Source organism: Agaricus bisporus (assembly GCF_000300575.1).
Source record: "Agaricus bisporus var. bisporus H97 unplaced genomic scaffold AGABI2scaffold_1, whole genome shotgun sequence".
NCBI classification, from domain to species: domain Eukaryota; kingdom Fungi; phylum Basidiomycota; class Agaricomycetes; order Agaricales; family Agaricaceae; genus Agaricus; species Agaricus bisporus.
Window position 1 is genome coordinate 27545 of NW_006267344.1, and position 17988 is coordinate 45532.

Consider the following 17988-nt stretch of genomic DNA (forward strand, 5'->3'; position numbering starts at 1 on the left):
GAACGTTCAAGCACCGGCAACTTCCGTTGCACACAAGCAGCTGCTTCTTTGTGCTCTTTGTGCCAGGCGGTGCGATGTGGGTCAGAGTTCCGGTCGTTACGCGGGCTTCTATGGATACCATGAGGAAGGTAGAGCAAAAACAATCCTTTTGGATGCGACATCTCTTCATTTCCAGGCATGCATGGCGATCTCGAGGAAGTGAGGGTCGTCATTTGCATGCTAAATTGCTAATCGCATGTAATTCGCACGTAAATGACATCCTCTGAGCGAAAATCTTGCCAAAATGCGATTTACATGTCAATTGCATGTCAAACACATGCAAACTCGTTTTTACTGAGCGTTACGTCAGATATGTTCCTGGACTAGGGCGATACTCCGTTATTGGACAGATGGCATTAATAAACACATAGCCACTGACGGCGATATATAAAGGATCCCACATGTCCACCTCACGATTCCCTACCCAATCCCCACCACCCTACCATCGCAGTCGCTAGTTCCCTCGTCCACTCTTCTTTTGAATGCCTTACTTTGAAAATGCTAAGGAATTCCGGATTTCAGGAGGCCGTGTCACCGATTTAAAACGATGTACAAGTGGTAATTTAAATGACCCGTCCTCGAATGTCAGCGAGATAGACGATTTGACACGCTCCGGTGCGTAAGAATGATCATATTGCTTTTATTTTTATTTTACAAGGAACACGCCCAAATACTCATTGACCAGTGTTTACCCTTCAGAGTCTAGTACTGGACGAATGATCGTGATAGGACAAGGCGCTGCGACCCGAGTAGTTGTGACTCCGACTACCAGTGGTGAGGGATTTCTTCCAATCGTTTTCACACAAGAAGTAGAACTTGAAATGACCATTTGTACAGCATCACGTTCATCATCGCGTGCACCATCGCGTGCAGCATCGCCTAAAGGTCGTAGAGAGCCGAGTTTAAATACGCAAAGTTTAGGTCAACCACCGCCCCGACGGTCGCCAGCGCCATACTCTCGCAGCCCCAGTTCATCTTGGAATTTATCTCAACAATCAGTCCCTCCTTTACCAGATAATCCCTTGGTACGATCGAGTCAAAGTCAAGGCTTAACCAGTTCGACTGATATGATCGGATTTTCGATGCCACTGAGCACTTCATCATCACCACCTACCTTTCCTGTTCCTTCCCCTTCAATGCCCTTTGCCCCGGCAGTCACTACCACCGATAACTTGTCTACGTCAATTCCAGAGATTCAAAGGCAACCGAGCCCCGTTTCTACCCCCGTCTTCGGCCCGGCTGAATTTCCTGGTTCAACCCCGAAATCTGGAAACAAGATCTCGCGATCTGGGACTAGTAGTTCGAGTGGGAAGGAGGAGGATAAGAAGAAGAAGGTGATGAAGCGGTTTTTCGAAATGTGGTCGAAACGGTAGGGGAACTTGAGTTTTCGAGTTTTCGATATGGGTTACGTTTTCGTTATGCACTGTGCTTCGATAATATGTATACTATTGCATGTCTGTTATGTGAGTAATTAAACTATTATACATGGATAGTTGATTTTTTATCGAATTTTAGGAGATCTTGGTTTGGGCCTTCCTCAATATTACGACTAGAGTGAGATTATCTCAACGTAGAGTGTCACAACTCTTTCTCCCTATTGCATTTGAGATTTTGCTAAATGCCTTGACCCGTCCTCTCACGCGGAAGTTAGCCTTGCGCGTTGACCCTCAGTATGCTGTAATCATCACAAACTAGATTATGTATTTCGAGGAGAACCAACATTGACTCGATACAAGTGCATGTGCTACCGAATCAACCGCACCAAAGAGCGAGTCATATACCCACGATTGCCTTGAAAGCTTCATAGCATTTCAACACCTCGCGCCTGTTATCCAGAGGTTTCATCCCTTCACTATGAGGGCGAGGAACGGGGGGATAGCAATAAGTCACAACCGTTTCATCTGGTGGATAGGTCCCAAAGGCGATGTGCGTCTCTAGGGTCTGCGTGACGGGAATCTTGAAGAATGTGGGCATCGTGCCGACCATGACAATTCCAGGAATGACCTAAGAAGAATTAGATGAGGAAAAAAAGCACCAGAAAATCAACCCGACCTTTTCCGCCAAGGGAGGGAGTCCCTGTGCGTCCCTGTTGACATTATTCTGGGTAAAATCTGCGACTGCTTCTGCTACCAGTTGAGCTTGTGCGTCAGTGGATTTGGTATTCTCCGGTCTCTTGTCTTCCTGAACAAGGAGGATGATGTCGTTTTGCAGGCGGTCGACAAGGCACACGTCGGTCTTCGTGTCTCTAACTTCACCACATATGTTGAAAGGAATATCCACCCCCGTACGCGCCACTCGGATCCTATAAACATAACCCAGGCACTTGAAGAGTTCGACGGTGAAATCATGGACGGCAGTTTCACCCTTTGTAGGGATCTTCATTGCAAGGTCAAGTAAACTGACGAGCTCGGCGTGCTCGTGTTGTTGCATGGATGCTGCGTCAAGAATACTCAATAGCTCTGGATCAACAGCAGGTTCCGGCAATGCCTGTACACCAAAAACTGAAGGGCATCCTGTTGTTGGAGGTTGATCTGATACGAGGTTAAATCGTTGAACGTCCAGTCATTGCCTGATTTAGAAGAACGGATGAGGTTAGCCATGCAAGTTTGTTGAGAAGATGCGACCTGCAGTGTGTCGCAGCTATCATCTGATTCATCTGATTCATCCGAGCATCTCCTATCATTGGCATTGCGCCTGGAGTCACATGTCAGCAACGCGACTTGACGGCTTGATGCTTATCTCAATCATTACAGCGGCCGCTCAACATGCGCATGCTCGACGCGGAATTGATCGCGCTACCTAGACTGATTTTGTGTCAACGAGTCCAATACAGTCGAGGAAGAATATTTTATAAGTATATTTTCATTGCTTTCTTGTCAGCTTTTAGCCGGTTCTCAGATGTCCGCATGATCAGTCTCGTCCCAGAATATCCAGGTTCGCTGCTTCTTGGCCATAAGGAATGTCATTGTTTGACAGCTTGGGCGTCTCCTCTCAACTTCATCGGGATCACACCCCAAGTCGTCTCTCCTGAGAGGGCTTTCACAAGGACCTGGATGACCCACTGAAAACCGACGATGTACAGACTTACCGAATCAAATACTACCTGTCGATATCTACTCATATGTGGCCGCTCGTTTTCAACACGAGGACAACCCTTGGCGCTTACCCTGTTTGGCGCTTACTTTTTCATCGGTGGTTGCTTCTCTAAATAGAACTTGTTCTCAGCGGTATGTCCTCTTAATCTACGACGGAGAGATCGATATCTGTAATAAACCCATAACTTGCTGTTCAGGCTCCTCCTCCCGCCCCCAATTGTATCGATGAGCGGCACCACTCTGGTATGTTCGGGAGCCTCTTATCTAGCTTGTAAATCGACTCTTGCTGACGATGAGTACAGTTTAGCACCTCGCGACGATACGATAATTCACCGGACCCGGTGGACCGTCGTAATAGGCTCACAGAAAACGGGGCCCAGGTGCGTTGATCCAAAACCATCCTTCGTCTCTTGATTTAATATTTCTTATAGGGAGATGGCCCTCCCCCCACGTCACATTCGGAGGTAGGTTTTGATAACGCGGATAAATATAGTAATGCTCAAAACGCCACACTCAGGAAAAATGGTTGTGCGACAAACCTTACAAGTACTCCCTTGCTTCTACAAAGAATCCATTAGAAATGTGTAATGAAATTATTGAGAGGCAGGATGAACGCACGTGTACCCAGCTAAGGGACGAGATAAACTTTTTAATGGTGGTGGTAAATAAAATTTAATTCAGTGATTGGTGCAACACTTTGATTCCACTTTGATTCCTTTCCTAGGCGGGCTTGTTCCTTGCGATCGTTACTGCGTTCACAGTCGAATCGTACAAATCTCTTCAAGAGGACAAACAAGACACAACGTCCGTCCTGCTTGTTGAGGTCGTCCGATTGCTCAATGACACGAGCGCTCAGGGAAAGGCCCAGCTGCCAAAGCCATTTGTGCCGAACCATCACGATATCGTGGTCAACCAGCTATGGTTTCTGAGCCTGATACTGAATCTTACTGCGGTTGCTATGGGCACATTCTGCCTTCAATGGATCTCCGCCTTCTCTCGAGGCTCCGATTTAAAAGATAAATCCATACTACCCCATGAATCGCTTGCGCTGCGCACTTTACGTTACGAAGGCTTGGTCGCGTGGGGTGTACTTCATGCCCCTGAAGCCTTACTCCTCATGGTGCAGCTGTCCATCGGGCTCTTTACCTTTGGCCTAATATACTTTCTCTGGAACGTCAATAACACGACTGCCATACCATCACTTGTGGCAGTTGTTTTGGCCGGGTTGGTACTTTTTGTGATGAACTTGATGCCCTTCGTTCAGTCACTAGCCGGAGTGTTCGTTCCAGTAACCCTTCTTCTCCCCCAATGCCCGTACAAGTCTCCCACTTCTTGGCTTATCCAGAGCGTCGGAAATGTGTTGCCTTACACTTTCAAACTGTTCTTACGTTTGTCCCAGCCGGATTGGACCACACATATTATTGGTAGATGGTTGGGCAGCTTGTCTTTTCCATTCACCGACTTCTTTTGGAAGAAACATGATTTGTTCTGCGCAAGATTACGAGAGAAACGGCCGCAATATTCATGGGACCGCGGTGACCCCCCCTTGCGTTATTATGGGCAGGGCCTTCTTTCTGCTATTACTCATCTCATATACGAACCGGATGCGAACGAGCTCATTTCTACTTGTCTACAAGACCTGCGGCAGATATTCTCGTCAGCCGCGCACTGGCAAGAGTTTTCCGACTGGCAGCAAAATCTATCTCGCGACGAAACGGTCACTCTTGATGAGGAATTTGGAATTGCACTGGATCTTCTTCCTCCTCGATTCGACTCCTTGCCGCTTCAACTGAACCTAGGCACACAAATTAGGACTGATTTCATGAACGCGCTCATCTTGCAACATCTAACTCGACTCAACCCAAAACTCGCTACTCTGTTGTTTCATCATCGCGTTGAACTCTATATTCGAACCAAAAATTCAAGCCAATACATATTTGACAACTATGTACCCAGTGGTGACTTTGGTCAATCCCTCGAATGTCCACTCCGGGACTCACAAGACGTCCAAGAGTTGAATCTGGGTGAGGCCGTATTCAACTTCTCCAATCGGTTCACTGACCCCCGAGAAATTTACGTAGAGCTCAAATTCCAATTCCTGAGTTGTGTGGACCATCTCATTAGTATATGGCGATTCAATGACTTGGACCTCATGCATGCTCTCGCTATTGTTCTGATCGAAGAGAAATTCGACCCGACTGCATCGAGTAATAATGAGGATCTAGAAGTTCAGAGTGAATCTGATCCTCAGACACCATCCTCCCCGAGCATTGGCGTTTACAGTGAATTGGATCCTCAGACGGCATCCTCTCCGAGCAACGGCGCTCACGAGGAAAATTCTGAGCTCAGGGCCGCTCTCACACGTCTATGTTCTCAGATGAGGAAAAAGTTATCTGATCTTCCTGAATCAGCGTTCCAGGACAAAAACTACCACACCGAGTTGCAAGACGCTTTGCAAGTTGAATCAACGCATTGGCCTTGATAAAGTGTTTAGAATATCTCCCTGTCACTAGTGATTTTGTATCCTTCTCATGTATGATGTTCGAACTCTGGGTATCACTGCACACGCGTATATATTTAAGGCGGGATCGACGGTATTCAGCAGATGCAAAGACTCGAGCTGCACAAAATTCGTTACTCCTTCTTAACCGAGCAGGGGTAAGACTCCTGAATTTATCAGATAAATTTGGCCCTCGTAATAGGCACGTATTGAATGTTGCATTCCTTCCTGTGAATGTGCTCACGAAGAATTACGGTCCGCCCTCGAGTCAGAGCCCGGAATTGTATACCCTGTCCTAAATATTTATACTTGAAGGGTATCTGTTTCTTTTTCTTGGTGTATTTCCGTGCCTTTGAGCGGCTCCAACTTGAAGTTTCTGTATAGTAATCTGGAATCAACATTTGATAGGCTGGAAGTTGGAAAAAGTAACGGTTGATTAGGGCGAAACCGGCGGGTTGGACGCTCATTCGGAAGAACTCCGTTACTGATGATCATGACATGAACGAATGTGTGCTCTGTATCCTATGCATATGCTGTATCGGAAGCATTTGTTTTGCGTTTACAATCTCATTTCACACGATAAGCTTCGCTTGCACTGCATGTGGCAGTGGGAAATACAACGTGGGAAAATATACGGATAGTCCCGGTTGGCAGCAACCTGAGTTCGTTGATCATGATCATTAACATTATTGAACTTGGGCTGTGATCATGAAAAGTATCCCCCCTCTGGGTCTCGAAACACACAGTCCTTCGCTTCAGTTGATACAATTCTCATACCTTTAACTCCGAACCTTCCCAATTCAGTTTCGTCTATCTCGCTTATTCGATGTGACCACTGGTGATGATGATCAAAACACGAGGCTGTCTTATGACGGGATCAAAGCTGGGCCTAAAACAACATAAAGACAAAAGGCCTCTAGACCCTCAAGGGGCCGGTCGACTTCCTCTCGGCGAAAAATGTCGAGCGACTTTCTTTTGGAATTGCTTTGAGCATGAATGACGACACATACGACAGTTGTGAGCCGCGACTTGCTGCTATGTCTGCGGCGTCGAGGTTCACGATTCATAGGCGTTTACTTCGTGACAGATGTCATAAATAAACACATAGCCACTGCTTCAATAACCCTGATACCTGCCATATATAATCCCCTCATAAGAAGTCGCCCATCGCCCCTCCTCCCTCTTCCCTCCTCCCATCGCAGCCGCCGTCTCCTCCTCCTCCCGCCGGCGCTCCATTGTTTCTTTCAATCCTAAATGCCTTTCTTTGAGAATGCTAGGCAGTTCGAGATCAATGGAGGCAATTTCCACGATGTGAAAGGGAATCAAAATAATTACCACTATGACCAGTCCCTTAATGTCAGCGGACAGGGCAATTCGGCGGTTTATTCACGTGGACCATACTACAATGGCGCGAATAATAGTATCACCAGTGCGTTGCAATTTCTTTTCTTATAGAACGACCATGTGCTCATCATCGTTCACAAGACACTACCAGTGGCAGTGGAAACATGATGGTGATAGGACAGGGCGCCAATGCCCAGGTAGCTCTGAACCCGAATGGTGAGGATTTTTCCGAGTCGCTTCCAAAGCAGAACAATGATTAGATGGTGCTCCGTGCAGCAATGTCACATATCTTCGCGAACCAGATGAACAATTATGGGCAAAGTCCTAGTCAATCGTATTCCCCGCCACCTCCAGCACAGCCTTACAGACATAGTCTATCTCCTAATTTCCCCCCTCCAGCGCATTCCAATGGGATGTTTTCTCATAGTACGGGTCATGTGAATCAACCCCATTTTACCCCTCAACAGCAGCCACCACCTGCGGCGCATCATTCTCCGCCTTCATCCCAGCAGCCGGTTGGCCCTCAACTTTCACCTTCTGGGCATCATTCCCAGATGTCTGTACATTCTGCACCTGCCAATGTTCAGCAGGTTCAGATCAATCAATCCACGACTCAACCACATGCACCTCAGGCTAATGGCTTGGTATCTTCAAACGTGGTATCTCAACAGTCAGTCCCCCCACCAGCTGACCATCAAGCGAGGCCATCGATTAACCCGTTACCGGGTACTAATATGACGGAGCCGAACCAGGCTGGGTCTACGATGTCGGGCACTACGTTGATCAATGGGTCTCAATCTACACACGCCACCTCCCCTTCGAATGTCTCCGCCCCTCCTGCTACTACCGCCACTGAGCCATCCACGTCATCCACGTCGTCTTCAGTGGCGACTCAAGTACAAACCACGCCAAATTCTACACCTCCCTCCTTAGGTCTGTCCGAGTACCCTGACCTAATACTACAGCCTGGAGCCACGATCCCACCATCTGAAACCACAAGTCCAGTGGAGGAGGATGGGAAGAAGAAGAAGAAGAAGAAGAGGAAGTTCTTCTCGAGAATGTTTGGAAAGAAGGTGTTAACAGAACTTGCTGATGGCTGATCATGATTGCTTCATGTATGTCGAGTTTTAAATTTGCTGTATTTTGTTATCCTGTGCGCTTTCAAGTAGTAGTACCCCTTCTGGATATATGATACCACTGCGTCCATGTCTGTCTGTTTTATGCGCAATGTATTTTTTTTTTTTGACTTGTGATGTACATAAATCGATAATCCACTTTGACGGATTTGCTCATGATCAATAACAGACATATTCGTGATCGTGATCATCATGATAATGAACAAGTCGGCGGTTTATCCCCACTCAACTGTGTGGCGAGTTGCACTGGTCATGTCAATGTTCAGTGCAAATATGACAAGTCAACGACTCTGACTTCGCTCCGTAAGCTACGGCTTATCGTGTCCGACATTTGATCCCATTGTTTCGGATGGTACACGTGGCAATGCTTTCTGTCGCAAAGACGAGTCTACCCTTACCCTCCCTGCGGTCTTGACAAATCCCGTCCCACACATAAAGTGCAACAAATTCAGTATCTCCGTTAAAGGCCGAAATAATGATGCTTCTTTTTGAAAGGCTGAGAAAGCTCTGTGGAATGGAATCTTAAATTATCGGTGCCAGGACGGAATGTATCCCACATAACCCGAAGCCCATGGCTGTGAAGGGGGTGTGAAGTGGCGTGAAATTCCAAGGCGCACATCATGTGGCTGCCACCTACGATTCACCGTGACGATGTATTCTCGAAGATTGATGAGTCACAGTTGGAGTTTCACTTTGTTGAAAGCCCTGGGTCCCGCAAGTTCCTGTAGAAGTTCATCGTGCTGATCAACGTCAATCATGATCTGTTTAAGATACACAGCCCTTCGCCTAACTAACTGAAATCGAGAGAAAACATTTAAACTTTGCCCATAAAAGGTGTGGCGGGATGTAACCCCATTTGATGACTTCGCATCAGTCTGGCCTCGTGGTATGTGGCCACCGGCCTAAACCTGCAGTCACCCTTCATCCACACTCTCTTCTCTTCTCACCTTTTCCAGCTGGCCGATATCGATGTCTTCCGGATCCCCCAACTCCAGTTTCGACTGTCCCTCACCCGCGCACACGTCGTCCTCGATATCACCCCCTAGCATAGACTGGAAGCTAATGGCTTCCCAGCATCCGGATTTTTGGTTTCATGATGGGTCTATTGTCCTGTGCGCAGACAAGATGCTCTTTCGTGTGCATCAGACTGTTCTAGCGAAACATTCGGAGGTGTTTGAAGACCTATTCTCCCTGTCACCACCCGCAGCGGAAGAAGACGACATTGTGGATGGCTGCAGAGTCGTTCTACTTCATGACTCCAAGGAAGACTTCATTGATTTGTTGAATGCCATATATAATCCGTCGTACGTTTGTAGCAACCTTGTGTTCCGTGGTATCGGGTCTTCATGACAAATATCCAGGTATTTTGATGACCTGCCTTCAGACGCCGGCGTCGGCCAAGTGCTGACCTATATCAGCGGTGTTCTCCGTCTCAGTACAAAATATCTCATCCGTTCACTTCGACAACGATGTATCACTCTCCTTATTTCAAAATTCCCGACTACCTTTGACGACTACGTTGCCAAGTCAAATCGTGATCCTCCCGAAAAATACGATTCTGATTCGGTCATGCGGGCCGCAGTGCTTGCTCAAGAAAATAATGTACCGGAGATTCTCCCCTATGCATATTATTGTATAGCTCGCATGAAACCCCGGAGAATGCTTTCCCAACGCCATTGCGATATCTCGTGGAGAGACAAGGTGGTCTGTCTCGTTGGGAGAGAGCGACTACGGGAGGCAGAAATGACTCTCTCCTATCTATTTCTTCTCGTCTTTCAACGAGCGCCAACATGCGAAACATACCTATGTGCTGACGCGCGATTACCGCATGCCGAATGGCATGTCATCGAGGCGGCGAAATCACCGAGTCCTTTACGCGAGTATACCACATGGAGTAGGTTGAACCTTTGTCAGGCGTGTGTAGCGCATTGTCAGAGAGAACATGCAAAGGGTCGTAGGGAAGTTTGGGAACGATTGCCGGGGATTTTTGGATTGGCGAGTTGGGAACAGCTGAGGAAGCAACAAGGGTTCTTGGATGGAGATCCCAAGTAGCTACTGAGTTGGAATCGGCATTGTATCGATTCTACTGTGTATAGGCTAATTTATTGTATGCTTTTTATGTTCCTGAGGATCAAATTGGCTGTTCAATTCCTAACGCCACGGATGTTTTGAGTGATATAGATAGAGACACGCTCGATCCTTGAGCTGCTTCTTATCACATTGTGTCATGTGCACGCACAGCCGGGTAATGGTTCACGCGTTGTTCTAGCGCGTCAAGCAGATGGGAAAGTGAGGAGGACGGTGATTGTAGAGGTAATCTGTCCCCTAAAATCAAGATTCATGGAAAAGTGCTAACTCGTGCTTAAGTGGTGGCTCTTAAACTGTGGCACTAATTTCCTCCGAGTCTGATCATGAAGAGTTTCTCCAGGCGCCCAATCTTTAAAAAGCCAAAAGTAAAGCTGTCAATCACGTCTTAAATACCGATTCTGGCACGTGCATCAAAAGTCTCAGTTGGCGGGATCGGACATGGAAGCTAGATGTTCCCGATACTTCTTTTGTACCCTTCGAACCACTATAACGTCGAGCCCGAGCCTGGGCTGGATTGGGACGGCCTTGGGCCCCTGTGTAGGGCCGACACTGGGACATATTAGACAAGCCCGACCACTAGTAAGTAGTAAGCTATGCTCGAGCCGGCAGATCATTTACCTTCCACGACTGTTGTATAGCTGCGTTCCGTGGAGAAGCTTCTTTTGTCAATAATTAATTGCCTCATTGTGGAGGCGTGGACAATACGAGAACTCATGGACATTGATCTAAGCTAGGCGCCAGTGAAAGAGGGCTATTGTGACACACTGACACCTGCACAGGTGTTCAGGACTCGCGTTGGACAATATAAGAACAGCGGATATTAATTCAAGCTAGGCGCCAGTGAAAGGGTGATATACACCTGCACAGGCGTTCAGGACATGCATTTTCAATTTTCGGAAGGTCAGCGTCTCAGATCTCAAGATCTCATGGACAGGAACTCAAACGTTTCCATCCGATCGATCTCGCTTGTTCGATATGACCGTGGCGAATATTAAAACACTCGGACATTATGTTACAGCGAAATTGAAGATTTGCTAAAAAAAACAAGACCAGAACAAAACGATAACACTTAACTCTTGAAGGGCGGGTTAACTTCCTCTAGGTGAAAGGTGCTAGGTACTTTTATTTTCCATTCGCTTTGAGCATGAATGATGCAGTACCATAATACTACAGGATTGAACTGAGACTTGCTTACAGATCTGCGCCTTTAAAGTTCAATCTGTACGGGCGTTTACTTCCTGATGGATAGCATGAAGATAGACGCTGAGTGACTTTTCTTTGGAATTTCATTGGACATGAATGACGACAAATACGGCAGTTGTGAACCGAGACTTATTCTGTCTGCGGCGTCGAGGTTCACGATGCATAGGCGTTTACTTCGTGACAGATGTCATAAATAAACACATAGCCACTCACTTCCACAACCCTCATACCTACCATATATAATCCCCTCATAAGAAGTCGCCCATCGCCCCTCCTCCCTCCATTCTTTCTCCCATCGCAGCCGCTGTCCTCTCCTCCTCCCACCGGCGCTCCATTGTTTCTTTCAATCCTAAATGCCTTTCTTTGAGAATGCTAGGCAGTTCGAGATCAATGGAGGCAATTTCCACGATGTGAAAGGGAATCAAAATAACTACAACTATGACCAATCCCTTCAAGTCAGCGGACAGGGTAATTCGGCGGTTTATACTCGTGGATCATACTACAATGGCGCGAATAATAGTATCACCAGTGCGGTGCAATTTCTTTTCTTATAGAACGTATACGTGCTCATGATTCTCAAGACACTACCAGTGGTAGTGGAAACATGATGGTGATAGGACAGGGCGCTCAATTCCAGGGTTCTCCGGAACCGAATTGTGGGGATTTTTCTGAGTCGCTTCTAAAGCAGAACAATGATTTGATGGCGCTTTATGCAGCAATGACAAAGAACCAGGTGAACAATTATGGGCAAAACCGTAGCGAATCGTATTCCCTGCCTGTGCAGCCTTGCAATCATGGTAAAGATAGCGCGCAGGGTGATTCGAAGGTTTCTGCAGATGGATCATACTACAATGGCGCGAATAATAATATCACCAGTTCGTTGCAATTTCTTATTTAATTGAACGTCCACGTGCTCATCGTTCACAAGGCCATCCCACAGGCGATGGAAACATAATGGTGATAGGACAGGGCGCCAAATTTCAGGGTTCTCCGAACCTCAATGGTAAGGATTTTTCTGAGTCACTTCCAAAGCAGAACAATGGTTTGATGGCGCTCCGTGCAGCAATGCCAAAGGACCAGGTGAACAATCATGGGCAAAACCGTAGCGAATCGTATTCCCCGCCACAGCCTTGCAACCATAGTAAAGATAGCGGGCAGGGTGATTCGAGGGTTAATTCACGCGGACCATGCTACAGTGACGCTAATAATAATATCACCAGTGCGTTGCAATTTCTTATTTTGTAGAACGTCCACGTGCTCAAGCGCTCACTACACTGTTTAAGGCCATCCCACAGGCAATCGAAACGTAATGCTGATAGGACAGGGCGCCGAATACCAGGGCGCTCCTAGCCTGAATGGTGAGGATTTCTCTGAGTCGCTTCCAAAGCAGAACAATGATATGATGACGCTCCGTGCAGCAATGCCAAAGGGCCAGGTGAACAATCATGGGCAAAACCGTAGTGAATCGCATCCCCCGCGACAGGCGGCACAGCCTTGCAATGGTAATTCGGCGGTTTATTCACACGGATCATACCGCAATGGCGCGAATAATAATATCACCAGTGCGTTGCAATTTCTTATTTAGTAGAACGTCCACGTGCTGAAGCGCTCATCGTTCACAAGGCCATCCCACTGGCGATGGAAACATAATGGTGATAGGACAGAACGCCAAATTCCAGGGTTCTCTGAAACCGAATTGTGAGGATTTTTCTGAGTCGCTTCCAACGCAGAACAATGGTTTAATGGCGCTCCGTGCAGCAATGCCAAAGGACCAGGTGAACAATCATGGGCAAAACCGTAGCGAATCGTATTCCCCGCCACAGCCTTGCAACCATGGTAAAGATAGCGCGCAGGGTGATTCGACGGTTTATGCAGACGGATCATACTACAATGACGCGAATAATAATATCACCAGTGCGTTGCAATTTCTTATTTTATAGAACGTCCACATGCTCAAGCGCTCATTGTTTAAGGTCATCCCACAGGCAATCGAAACGTAATGCTGATAGGACAGGGCGCCGAATACCAGGGCGCTCCGAGCCTGGATGGTGAGGATTTTTCTGAGTCGCTTCCAAAGCAGAACAACGATTTGATGACGCTTCATGCAGCAATGCCAAAGGGCCCTCAACTGTCCCCCTCTGGTCATCATTCCCAGGTGCCTGTGAATTCTGCACCTGCCAATGTTCAGCAAGTTCAGATCAATCAATCCAAGACTCGAACGCATGTAGCCGACTCTAATGTTTTGGTATCTCAACAGCCGGTTTCTCCACCAGCTGACCAGAAACCGAGGCCACCGATCAATCCGCTACCGGTGACAGAGTCACCTATGATGTCGGGCACTACATTGACCAATGAGCCTCAACCTACACACGTCACTGCTCCTTCCACTGCCTCCGCCTGCCCTACTACTACCGCTACTGAATCAACTACGTCGTCTCCAGTGGTAACACAAGCACAAACCACGCCAAATTCCAACCCTCCATCAGGCCCTAACCTGCCAACAGTTGGAGGCACGGTCTCATCATCTAAAACAACAAGTCTGGTAGAGGATGGCAGGAAGGAGAAGGAGACGGAGACGGAGACGGAGAATAAGAAGAAGAAGAAGAAGAAGCTTTTCACCAGAATAGCAACAAGTCTGGTCGAGCATGGCAGGAGGGGGAAGGAGAAGAAGAAGGAGGAGAAGACGAAGTTTTTCACCAGAATAGCATTGTATTATTTGGGAGAAAAGTATAGGAGGGGAATTGCTGATTGCTGATTGCTATTGTGTCATCCCGAGTTTTGATTTCATTCTACTGTATTTTGTTATGCTGTGCGTTCAAGTAGTAGTACCCCGTCTGGATATACGATACCACTGCATCCATGTCTGTTTTATGCGCAATATATATATATATTGAGTTGTGATAATGATCGATAATTCACTTTGACGAATTGAGTCATAATCAGTAACTGATATATCTTTGCCAAGCGCGCTTTAACAAAAGGATTGCCAATATTCATCCCAGTCTGCCCCGCCCACCTAAGAAAAGAACTTGTCGGATCCCAGTTCGCAGAGTTATTGATTTGGTATCATCTTCGAAACCATTGACAAACAGACGTTGGGACAAGAACGTATATGATATCACCGCTTTTCCGGAAATGGGCCCGCCCCGCACAACCCTCTGCCCAAGATACTCACTCCTACGTAGAAGGTTTCACGCCATCTCTCTCTTCGCCAAACCGAAAATCCAAACGGATTTCCGCAGACTCCAGTGTTACTCGTCGAGGTCGAAGTTGAGGCTGCACAATCTTTAATGCCACCAAAGCGCCACCAAAGCTTCGAGCCGTATACCTGCCTTGGGCACAGTTTCACCTTCGAACCACTTCCTTATCACATATGAAAGGTGATATGATATACACGTTGACCATGCACGCCGGTTGGAGCTTAAGAGAAAATTATTCGGCGCCTAGCGGTTGTATGTGGACTCCGACTGCCGATGATCGGCTTGCGTGCTATATTTGATACGTTCTAGCGCCGCGATAATGCCGCATTTCTAATGCTCTCATGATCTACTTCTTACTTCTAGCATGCCGGAGCTTGATCTCATCCTTACGCATTCTTTGAAGATAATGGACGCTTATACTCGACATCCGAAGTTCTATTTCAACGATGGCTCGATCATCCTAGATGTAGAGCGAACACATTTCCGGGTCCATCAATCTCTTTTGAATAGACAGTCGGAGTTGTTCGAATCCATGTTTTCACTCAAGCAACCTGAGAATGCTACCCGAGTAGATGGATGTTTGCTCGTAGAACTAGCCGGAGACTCAGTTTCTGATATGGAAGAATTTCTTTGTACTGTATATGATCCATTGTGCGCTATACGTCATCTCTTCCTATTTCTTCTAATCAAACAATCGCATAGCTACTTCGACCGACTAGAATGTACCAGCGATGTTGATACCCTTATCAAATTCATCTCTGGCATCCTTCGCATCAGCGCAAAGTATGACATGACGATGATCAAACGAAAATGCGTTAGCGTTCTCCTCGAGAAATTCCCAATCACCCTCGCTGGTTGTGATAGGATCATGAAGTCCGAGTATCGATATAAAACGAACGCTATCGTCGATGCGATCAATTTGGCACATACAGCCAATGTACCAGAAATTTTACCATGGGCATATTATATTTCAACACACGTCTCGGTGAAAGACTTACTGCACGACCCGAATTTGTCTTGGAAAGACAAAGCATTATGTCTGGCAGGAAAGGAGCGTCTATGGCATGCCCAAAAAACTCGAACTCATGCATTTCTTTTCGATGAATTACAATCGGAAGAGTGTAGTGTGGGATGTGATGGAAGGCCTTCGGTGATGGCATGGAGTGATAGTGAGCGATTAAGGATGAATCCACATCCGTTGGAGGAGTATAAAAAGTGGTCAGACCTTAATATTTGTATGAACTGTCAGAGGGATTTTCAGAGAAGACACAAAGAGGCGAGGGTGTGGTTATGGGAAACTTTGCCAGAGTTGTTCGAGCTTGGGACATGGAACGGTTTGAGGAGCGACTTGTAGGATCATGTTCTGAGATTAATTTTTCATATTTATCAGCCATAATATCGGTTTTTCGGGTACATGCAGGTTCTGCCTGGTTCTGATACTGTACCTCTTAGATTCTTAAAGCCAAGGGAATCTGATCCATGGGAAGATGTGATAAGATCACGTGTGATATGACATAGCACCCGCGGCAGTTCGTACCACGCACTTCCTTCTCCCGCCATAATCCAGATGCCCGAATCAGAAATTCAAATCAACATAAAGGGTACATTTCAACTATATATCCTGCTCTAAATTGACCGGAATCATAGGCCCGAATGAGCTCAAGCTCCAGATTTCTATCGCGACAGACAAAACTGTCAGTGAATTGAAGCAGGCCGTCGCTGCGCAGTCTGACGTAGAGGCTGACCGTCAGCGCTTGATTTACTCTGGTGCGTTAATGAGAGCTCATATGTTCCTGTACATTGAATCAATCTCAACAGGTCGTGTGCTCAAGGTGAGCTCCTTTTTTGATCTTGAAGTCAAACCTCTCCCAATACTCGACTCAGGACGACGATCAATTGTCGGTGTACAAGATTCAATCCGGGCACACCGTTCATATGGTCAAAGGCCAGGCTAGACAACAAGCTTCCGCGCCCTCTTCGTCCGCCGCTCCTCAGATACCTACTATGCAGACGGGACAGAATATTCACGATCCTCTCACCCAACTAAATAGCCATCTCGGTTTCGGAGCGATGGCTGGTATCAACCCTTTTGCCGATCTCGGTGTCAATCCTAATGATCCCAATATGGTGAGTGGTCTGCCCCTGGTAAGCTGTATGGTTTTTTCTCAAAATCTTTTAGATGACTTCTTTGTTCAACGATCCACGAGTACTTGAACAAATGGCCTCTGCAATGTCCAATCCAGCAGTAGTTGATCAAGTTATCGCCATGAATCCTCAGCTCGCCGGGATGGCGCCTCAAATGCGACAAGTATTTCAAAGTGAAGAATTTCGACGAATGATGTACGTCTGCCTCGCCAGATGCTTCGATAGCACTAAATCCGCTAATATTGTATTGATCACCAGGTCCAACCCGGAACAGTTACAGGGTTTCATGCGGATGGCGTCAGTGATGCGTCAGATGCAGGGTGGTTCCGGTAACAGTCCGTTTGGGGACGCGCTTGCTCCTCCTACACCTGGTTTTCCCGCTCCTGGCGTTCCAGGTCAAAATCCTGCCAACCCATCGTCGACAATGCCCTCATTCAATAATCCCAACCCTTCAACAACAACAGCTCCATTACCCGGTGCAGCGAATCCTACTTCACCTGGCTCAGGCGCTGCGGGTGCAACGCCTAACGCTATGAATCCTTTTGGCTTAGATCCTGCATTGATGCAGCAAATGCTTTTCGGTGGGGGCTTCGGTGCAGGTGCGGGAGGTGCAGGAGCAGGAGGTGCGGGGCTGGGTGGTTTCGGTGCCCCACCTCCCCCTGCGGATGCACGGCCACCTGAAGAACGATTTCAAGTTCAACTCCAGGTCCGTCATCTTCATACATTGACCTAAGGAGGATCTTACGAGCATGGTTCTTTTTACTAGCAATTGCAGGATATGGGTTTCACTAATGCTTCACAAAACATTCGAGCTTTAATGGCGACGGGAGGAAATGTACATTCAGCTATTGAGTATATTTTAAGTGGTGGCGGTCTGTAAACGTACGCGTTGAATTTCAGGATATCCCTTATGTAGAATTCTATCCTATCCGAACTCTTACCAGCGATTGGGCGTCTGGTCGACGTTATACGGGTTCCATGAAATAGAGGTTACGATGCCTCACAGTTGACGAAGTTGCTTACGGTCAAGTCTGGAATCATCAAGACAGAAAGACAGACGATAGAGCAGCGATAAGCTTGAGAGGTGCTGGTCATCTTCACGATTCTAGTGTGAAGCTTGGCCGCAACTTGATCTAATCAAAGTTCCGGATCAACGATCACATCACTAGTCTTGTGCCATTCCAAAAAAAATTGCAGTTCGTACTTAATCGTTACGAGCACTTTCAATAGGTATGCTA

At 47.1% G+C, this 17988-nt stretch overlaps 8 protein-coding genes across 8 annotated transcripts; 7 read left to right on the forward strand and 1 right to left on the reverse strand.

The window, feature by feature from the left end:
- The first annotated feature begins 470 nt into the window (after positions 1–470).
- AGABI2DRAFT_189145 (hypothetical protein) lies at positions 471–1546 on the forward strand. The gene is made up of 3 exons (XM_006453710.1): positions 471–654; positions 739–813; positions 877–1546. The coding sequence occupies exons 1-3, from the start codon at positions 522–524 to the stop codon at positions 1410–1412; spliced, it is 744 nt and encodes a 247-aa protein (XP_006453773.1). The 5' UTR covers positions 471–521; the 3' UTR covers positions 1413–1546.
- Positions 1547–1720: 174 nt separating this feature from the next.
- Positions 1721–2639, reverse strand: AGABI2DRAFT_181822 (hypothetical protein; the record flags this gene model as incomplete). Its single annotated transcript, XM_006453711.1, has 3 exons — positions 1721–2043; positions 2092–2437; positions 2542–2639. The coding sequence occupies 3 exons, from the start codon at positions 2637–2639 to the stop codon at positions 1813–1815; spliced, it is 675 nt and encodes a 224-aa protein (XP_006453774.1). The 3' UTR covers positions 1721–1812.
- A 720-nt stretch (positions 2640–3359) lies between these two features.
- On the forward strand, positions 3360–5616 carry AGABI2DRAFT_113547 (hypothetical protein; the record flags this gene model as incomplete). The annotated part of the gene is made up of 5 exons (XM_006453712.1): positions 3360–3377; positions 3437–3514; positions 3566–3598; positions 3652–3795; positions 3859–5616. 5 exons carry the CDS (start codon positions 3360–3362, stop codon positions 5614–5616), a joined length of 2031 nt encoding a protein of 676 aa, XP_006453775.1.
- A 1194-nt stretch (positions 5617–6810) lies between these two features.
- Positions 6811–8204, forward strand: AGABI2DRAFT_189147 (hypothetical protein). Its single transcript, XM_006453713.1, is given in 4 exon segments — positions 6811–7063; positions 7120–7194; positions 7255–8087; positions 8105–8204. The coding sequence occupies 3 exon segments, from the start codon at positions 6889–6891 to the stop codon at positions 8076–8078; spliced, it is 1074 nt and encodes a 357-aa protein (XP_006453776.1). The 5' UTR covers positions 6811–6888; the 3' UTR covers positions 8079–8087; positions 8105–8204.
- Positions 8205–9176: 972 nt separating this feature from the next.
- Positions 9177–10166, forward strand: AGABI2DRAFT_60514 (hypothetical protein; the record flags this gene model as incomplete). Its single annotated transcript, XM_006453714.1, has 2 exons — positions 9177–9418; positions 9476–10166. 2 exons carry the CDS (start codon positions 9177–9179, stop codon positions 10164–10166), a joined length of 933 nt encoding a protein of 310 aa, XP_006453777.1.
- A 1592-nt stretch (positions 10167–11758) lies between these two features.
- On the forward strand, positions 11759–14160 carry AGABI2DRAFT_113550 (hypothetical protein; the record flags this gene model as incomplete). The annotated part of the gene is made up of 6 exons (XM_006453715.1): positions 11759–11933; positions 11987–12280; positions 12334–12624; positions 12701–12967; positions 13029–13319; positions 13379–14160. 6 exons carry the CDS (start codon positions 11759–11761, stop codon positions 14158–14160), a joined length of 2100 nt encoding a protein of 699 aa, XP_006453778.1.
- An 851-nt stretch (positions 14161–15011) lies between these two features.
- On the forward strand, positions 15012–15959 carry AGABI2DRAFT_196313 (hypothetical protein; the record flags this gene model as incomplete). Its single annotated transcript, XM_006453716.1, has 2 exons — positions 15012–15256; positions 15308–15959. The coding sequence occupies 2 exons, from the start codon at positions 15012–15014 to the stop codon at positions 15957–15959; spliced, it is 897 nt and encodes a 298-aa protein (XP_006453779.1).
- A 200-nt stretch (positions 15960–16159) lies between these two features.
- On the forward strand, positions 16160–17716 carry AGABI2DRAFT_213246 (hypothetical protein). The gene is made up of 7 exons (XM_006453717.1): positions 16160–16206; positions 16253–16372; positions 16424–16437; positions 16490–16732; positions 16785–16945; positions 17009–17456; positions 17517–17716. Exons 1-7 carry the CDS (start codon positions 16173–16175, stop codon positions 17628–17630), a joined length of 1134 nt encoding a protein of 377 aa, XP_006453780.1. The 5' UTR covers positions 16160–16172; the 3' UTR covers positions 17631–17716.
- Positions 17717–17988: the final 272 nt, after the last annotated feature.

Excerpts from the sequence above, each read along its gene's own strand:
- AGABI2DRAFT_189145 (XM_006453710.1), top strand. The coding sequence starts at position 522 with ATGCCTTACTTTGAAAATGCTAAGGAATTCCGGATTTCAGGAGGCCGT. Across the intron at positions 655-738 it reads AGACGATTTGACACGCTCCG|AGTCTAGTACTGGACGAATG; the intron begins GTGCGTAAGAAT and ends TTTACCCTTCAG. Across the intron at positions 814-876 it reads TGTGACTCCGACTACCAGTG|CATCACGTTCATCATCGCGT; the intron begins GTGAGGGATTTC and ends CCATTTGTACAG.
- AGABI2DRAFT_189147 (XM_006453713.1), top strand. The coding sequence starts at position 6,889 with ATGCCTTTCTTTGAGAATGCTAGGCAGTTCGAGATCAATGGAGGCAAT. Across the intron at positions 7,064-7,119 it reads CGCGAATAATAGTATCACCA|ACACTACCAGTGGCAGTGGA; the intron begins GTGCGTTGCAAT and ends ATCGTTCACAAG. Across the intron at positions 7,195-7,254 it reads GGTAGCTCTGAACCCGAATG|CAATGTCACATATCTTCGCG; the intron begins GTGAGGATTTTT and ends TGCTCCGTGCAG.
- AGABI2DRAFT_213246 (XM_006453717.1), top strand. The coding sequence starts at position 16,173 with ATGCCCGAATCAGAAATTCAAATCAACATAAAGG. Across the intron at positions 16,733-16,784 it reads ATCCTAATGATCCCAATATG|ATGACTTCTTTGTTCAACGA; the intron begins GTGAGTGGTCTG and ends AAAATCTTTTAG. Across the intron at positions 17,457-17,516 it reads GATTTCAAGTTCAACTCCAG|CAATTGCAGGATATGGGTTT; the intron begins GTCCGTCATCTT and ends TCTTTTTACTAG.